This window comes from Rhopilema esculentum, unplaced genomic scaffold (assembly GCF_057945365.1).
Source record: "Rhopilema esculentum isolate cy_ngs unplaced genomic scaffold, ASM5794536v1 HiC_scaffold_23, whole genome shotgun sequence".
NCBI lineage: Eukaryota > Metazoa > Cnidaria > Scyphozoa > Rhizostomeae > Rhizostomatidae > Rhopilema > Rhopilema esculentum.
The window spans coordinates 690,035-696,066 of record NW_028300834.1 but is presented as its reverse complement, the minus strand read 5'-3'; the positions used below and the strand labels follow the sequence as shown (position 1 = coordinate 696,066).

General features: G+C 33.7%; 1 protein-coding gene across 2 annotated transcripts; it reads right to left on the bottom strand.

Annotated features, from left to right (window-relative positions):
• Positions 1-2,092: 2,092 nt before the first annotated feature.
• On the bottom strand, positions 2,093-5,793 carry LOC148957512 (uncharacterized). 2 transcript variants are annotated; one of them, XM_089115222.1, is made up of 6 exons: positions 5,505-5,793; positions 4,846-4,987; positions 4,281-4,326; positions 3,463-3,549; positions 3,101-3,215; positions 2,093-2,461 (listed from the first exon to the last, which is right to left on the bottom strand). In XM_089115222.1, the coding sequence occupies exons 1-5, from the start codon at positions 5,664-5,666 to the stop codon at positions 3,125-3,127; spliced, it is 528 nt and encodes a 175-aa protein (XP_088971348.1). In that variant the 5' UTR covers positions 5,667-5,793; the 3' UTR covers positions 2,093-2,461; positions 3,101-3,124. The 2 variants fall into 2 exon arrangements, with proteins under 2 accessions (XP_088971348.1, XP_088971346.1); XM_089115220.1 differs by having other exon boundaries at positions 2,093-2,437; positions 5,505-5,790.
• Positions 5,794-6,032: the final 239 nt, after the last annotated feature.

Here is a 6,032-nt window from a genome sequence, read left to right as displayed (position 1 = left end):
AGACTGAACTGTAAAAAGAATGTTTACCATTTCATCTGCGAAAATATACCCATAATTGGTAAGGTAGAATATTCTCTATTTCCGAAAAGAAATTAAAGAATGCTTAACAGTACATGAATACGGAGCACAATACCAAAAGTTTCTTAACTTTTCATCAAGACAAAACATTGTACAAAAGTTTCTAAACTTTTGTAGAAACAAGACCGGGGATGTTATAGAGGGCTGCTAATTTTTCGAGAGATGATGTAGTTTAGCATTCCATAGGCTTGGGCTTCTAACCTTCATGATCTTGGTGAGGCCTTGAAAATTTCTTTTTCATATTTGATCTTGAAATTTGAGCATTTGTTCATATATACAAACACCTTCAAATTTAGAAATATAGTTGGCAAATATATTGGGTAACAGAATGAAATAAATTACTTTGAAAGTTGCAAACACAAATATTAAATACATACGCAATCAAAATAATAATAATAATAATAATAATAATAAGACAAATATTTACAAAGGATGGCCTCAGTCACTCGAGGGTGCTTTTTATGAGGGTCCTCTATTTAACTAATTATATCGATTTACTAAAACATTACAAAATTAAAAAAGTTCATCATAGTGGATAAAATCAGTTCACATTGTCCAAAACCTTTGTTTAAAAATATTAAAAGTTCCTGCCAACTTAATGTTTGTGTCCAGTTTATTCCAGTCATCAACAAACAGATAGGATGACACTTGCTTCCCCCAAATTATCCTTACTTTAGATAGATGGTATTGCTCTTTGTTCCTTGTCTGGATGTTATGCAAATCGTGTCCTGTTTTATTGCTGAAAGTGTAACTTATATCGTTTTTTTCGACTTGCAAATGGTGGCACATCGATGGAACTTTCGTCTGATATCTAGAGATTTCCAGTGCAGTAAATTTAAGGCCTTCGTGCTTGAGTCATTTGGTTTCATGTTCAATACCAGTTTGGCGCATTTGTTATGAAGAACTTGCAGAGTCTTCATCGAACATTGGTTATTTCTATCCCCTCAAACAGTATCTCCATAATCAAACAATGGTATTATGATAATACTTACCAAAGCTAAACGTTGTGCTCTGGGGATTAGATGACTAATTCTTTTAACAAACCTATTATTTTCTCTACATTTTGCTGCAATGAAGCAATGTGATCCCCCCATGTCATATTTTCATTTATTATTATACCAAGATATTTATAACTTGTTTCTCGACTTAGTTCGTCCTCTTTGATTTTCAATGTCAGATCTTTGAAACGCTTTAACTGCTGCTTTCCTCCAGCCACAACAAACTTTGATTTAGTGATGTTTAACGTCAGTCGATGGTCGTTTAGCCATTCTTTCACTAGAGCCAAATCCTCATTCATCTTATTTTGGATTTCATTACAGTTTTTCCCCGAGCAATAGATTACTGAGTCATCTGCAAACAAGATTGTGTTCGAGTATTTTAATGATAACGGCAAGTCGTTGATAAAAACAAAAAAAAGTAAGGGACCTAAAACTGATCCTTGAGGTACTCCAATCGTTACGTTTCGTTTCAGTGAGAGAGCGTTCCCAGCCGACGTTTGCTGTGATCTCTGACTAAGATAAGAGCGAAACCATTTCAGACAAGCTGTAGAAACACCATATTCTGTCATTTCAAAAGCAACAAAGAATGATCGACTGTGTCGAAGGCTTTTTTCAAATCTAAGTACACAACACCAGATACATGACCTTTGTCCATGCTTTCAAGGAGGCTGTCCGTAAATTGTAAAAGAGCAGAGCTTGTAGACATTTTGTTTCTAAATCCGAACTGATCTTGACTTCAACGTGAACTGAGTCTATCGTTTTATATACGGTACATCGTCTGATGTCACATTGAGGATTGATACTTGAGGTATCACGTGTATTTACTGGCCAATTGTTAATTGACAGGTGGCTCCCACTAAAGTATTTTATGATTACCTTTCAAGCATTTGCGGACGCATTATGACTGTCTGGGCATTTTTCAAATATATGATTTTTATTGGTTATTAACTGTAAGTTACAAGACATTCAAATGGTCGTCATGTAAACTCAGATTTATGAGAAAAACAATAAACATATTTTAAAAATATCGTTTATCATTAATATAACGTCAACATGCCTAAAAGGTGTGTCAGCAAAGAAAAACACATAGAATTATCAGGTGCTTTATTAAGTGCTTTCAAACAAATATCAAACTTCTTTACATCTCTCTATCTTAAATTCACACAGGAATATTATTTTATAACTATGTCAGTATAGTACAATTTTTTCTGGTGTGCAGCTTAAAACTTAATATCTACAGCTGGTGATGGCAATTCATCAAGGTCAAATGGTGCATCATTCTTGTTCCGACATTATTTGGTTTCTTCTTAAACTAAAATTTGTCATGATCTTTCCAGTAAATTGGCAATATTCACTTTTACCTGCAAAATACAGCCTATCAGAATCTGAGTAAACAAGAGAAGTATTTTTCAAAACACAATATAAACAGCATAAATGAATGTTGATTGCACCGAAATAGAATAGGCTTTAAGTTGTTGAAGTTAAAAGACAAAATCAAATACATAATGCTCTTGGTGTATAGAACTGAAAAGTGAATGGTTCTAAGTTACAACCCTGTAGTTTCACACTTTATGCAAATATCAGGCCATGGTGCATATTTTTTTAAAAACTAATTTATCATTCATTACAAGAAATTCCTAGATAGCTCAAGTGGAATGATATGTAATCAGAAATACTTTCAATTTTCTAATTCACCACAAATAGACAATGTAGTTAAAATACTGTCTCAAATAGCATTGGTACTAAAATTAAGCAAGATGGATTCAGAATTCCTCCTTGTGGCACAACATTACAAGCTAACTTTAGATCAGGGAGTCTGTTTTTCTCCATTGGCAAATCATACTCCTCTGAGCAATATTGACAAGTTGTTGTAGCAGTAATTCTATTAACTTTATTGTTATTTGTATGTTGTAATGTATATTTATGTTGTAAAACCTCGAATAATTATCACTACTAGGACAAATATTACAAAAAGGTATCAACTAAGGAATTAAAATTCTTTTATTACTTTTCATGATTCTTACCACATCTTGACCAGGGTTTTCTTGTCAATATTTATGAGGAAACAAATCCTTCAATGCATTGTCTGCTTCATCCACCCCTTGTTCTTGAGCTTGCTTTAGTAGTGGTTCTATTTCACTGAGGATATGATAACACAAAATAATTAGAGTTATATCAACAATACATAATACATGTTTTAGAAAAATGAAAAAACTGTATACATAAGAATAAAAAAGAGCATGCAAACCACACTTAGATATCTTAGAGCAAACTGATGGATTAAAGAAAATGTTCTGAGAAAATGTTGACATTATTCTGTACCATGGCTGGCTGTTCAGTAAAATGACAATATTATTCTTAGAAAATTTGCCAATATTCCACTTACTGTTCCTGTACATCTGTATTATATCCCTGGAGGTGACCTGCCACTAAATTGTATGCCCCATGTCCATGGCCATTTTTGGCTGATTCTCTAAATAAACAAAGTACATTTTGAATTGTATGAGTTGTGAATTGGAATGATGCCTGATGATCGCATTAAGTATTAAACTCTGAGTTACAACACTTATAAAGATAACAGTGTAAAGAAAACAAAACTTGTATCCTAACATAACATGAAGGAGTAATTGAGAGTAATTCTAAAAGTAGATAAATCACTGTGCAAGCAAGAGGGTCACAAGACCGGAACTACACAATAGGAATAATGTAACAAAACAATGGTAAACAGTGTGATTAGCAATAAGTATATAGTGGTGATCATAATAGATAATAATGAGTTCTTAACAACACTGCCCTGTTTTATACACTACAAAGCATGTACAGCTCTGCTTAAATGACATCAAGCACAGACCGGTCAACAAAAATTCTCATGATTTATGAATTTTATTAGTTATGAATTATTTAAATCTTCTAATGGAGGCAATATTTAAATCTATGACAGCTAACACCAACAGATAACGTTAAAATAAAAATTGAGAAAATAACCCCTATGTTTCCTAATGCTAACAACACTATTCTTACTAGAAAACCAAGATTTTAAAAAACCTCAACATCAATATTAATGGATGAAAAATATCACAATAACTGTTATTAGTGTTATATGTTTGTGAGTGTAATAGGATCATCCTGACAGGTTTTGAATTTCTAAAAAGTACCAAATCCTGCAAAGACTTTAAATCTTTAACATAAAAAGTAATATCTTACCTAAACCAATACATGGCAAGGTCTTCATCCCTGTCTGTTCCTTTTCCTTATAATAGAATAAATAGACTGAATATAACATAATTGCATGGTCTCTGCCATGATACTTTAAATACTTGCACTGTGATTTGCAATCTTTCAGAAGCCTGTAGTATATGAAATCATGTCAAGGAAAGTATTAGCTATTTGATAGCCCTCTGTAAAATGAAATTATATTGCTTTTTCAAGGAAAACATATATGTCAAATTGCAAATTGTTCACACATCCTCTTATAAAGAAATCACATTCTGTATATGCCATGCCAAGTTAATAATTGTTTGAATGCAGTAAAAATTATTGCTGGAGATTCATTGTCCTATTCACAGCTTCTCTTGTCCTGATGTTTTAATTACTTTTTCTTTAAGCCATAAACAGGGGAGTCTCTAGCTCGATTGGGAGTTTTGAAAGTAGCTATGCAACATCATAAACTGTGCTAGCAGCAGGCTTGTTATGTTACTTAAAGTCATTTTAATAAGCATTTAGTACTTTGGATTCTTGATAACTTCAGATATTGATAAACTCCTCTTACCATGAAGGTATTTGTGTCCTAAGTGGTGCTGGGCATGTGAACTGCCAAGATTTGCATATGCTTTAGTAACATGGAAATGAAGGTGCTCAACATAGAAGTACATGTAAACAAAAAACAGGAGGACACCAATTACAATGGCAGCCTAGAAAAAGAAAATAAAGTGTTATTAATAAAATATTCATTGGCAACTTTCTTTCTTGGATCAAGAAAAAGCACGCCTCCGCAGAAATTCATAATCATAGATGGAGTGAAACGATACCTAAATTTGGATTCTTATAAATAATCCAATATTTGTTTGGAAAGGCTTTTCTGTTTCAAATTTTTCTATGCGTTGAATAAAGATATTTGGAAGTTTGTATTTCATTTGCTTATTTTTGAAAAAATCGATATTGGTTGATAGGTTATTTTGACAAAGGGTGATTAGGTTTGCGTGATGATGCAATAGAGGTTTCTGGCATAAATATGAACCAATAATTTGTCTAGATACTGGACTAGATACTAGCAAAGAAAGAGATGAAAAAGTATCGGCCGAACAAAATAAGTCCTTCGAGTAAACATTGAACAATTCGAGAACAAATTCGACAGGTTATTTGGTCTGCATTATTCCACTGTCGGCACTTGACGACAGATTTGGCCTGGCCTAAATAAATAAAACTCACCTCAACATATTTCACCCACCAAGCATCTGGTTTCTTCTTTCGTGCGAGATACACGTTTGGCCCATATGGTAGGTCTGGGTCGTACTCTGGGCCACCCTTAGCCCATGGTGGTTTATATTTTTCTTGTTGTCTTTTTCTGAGGCCTTCTTTTGCATCAGCCATCTTTGTAGTGCTCGCAGAAAGTTTTGCCGCGAAACTTTTTAATAATTTATAAGCTTCTGTATTGGGCAACAATCTGACCAATAGGAAAATGCAAAACACCGTCCTTGGCTAATATAAATGCCACAATAGCAGGTGGCCATCCCGCAAACACATCACTTTTAAAAACGTAAGCGAGTGAGGGGGGCAACCGCATAGGAGGGGGCCAAAGTGACCTTCTCCTAGAAAGCGCCTTTGCCATCGGCCTTTTGTGATCATAAAAGTTATTCATATAAAGTCCTGACTGTAGTGGCTTATTCATGGAAAAGTTTCTCAAAACTTTTGAAAACATCTCTTATAACAGCATATATCCCAGCGTATAGCCCATTT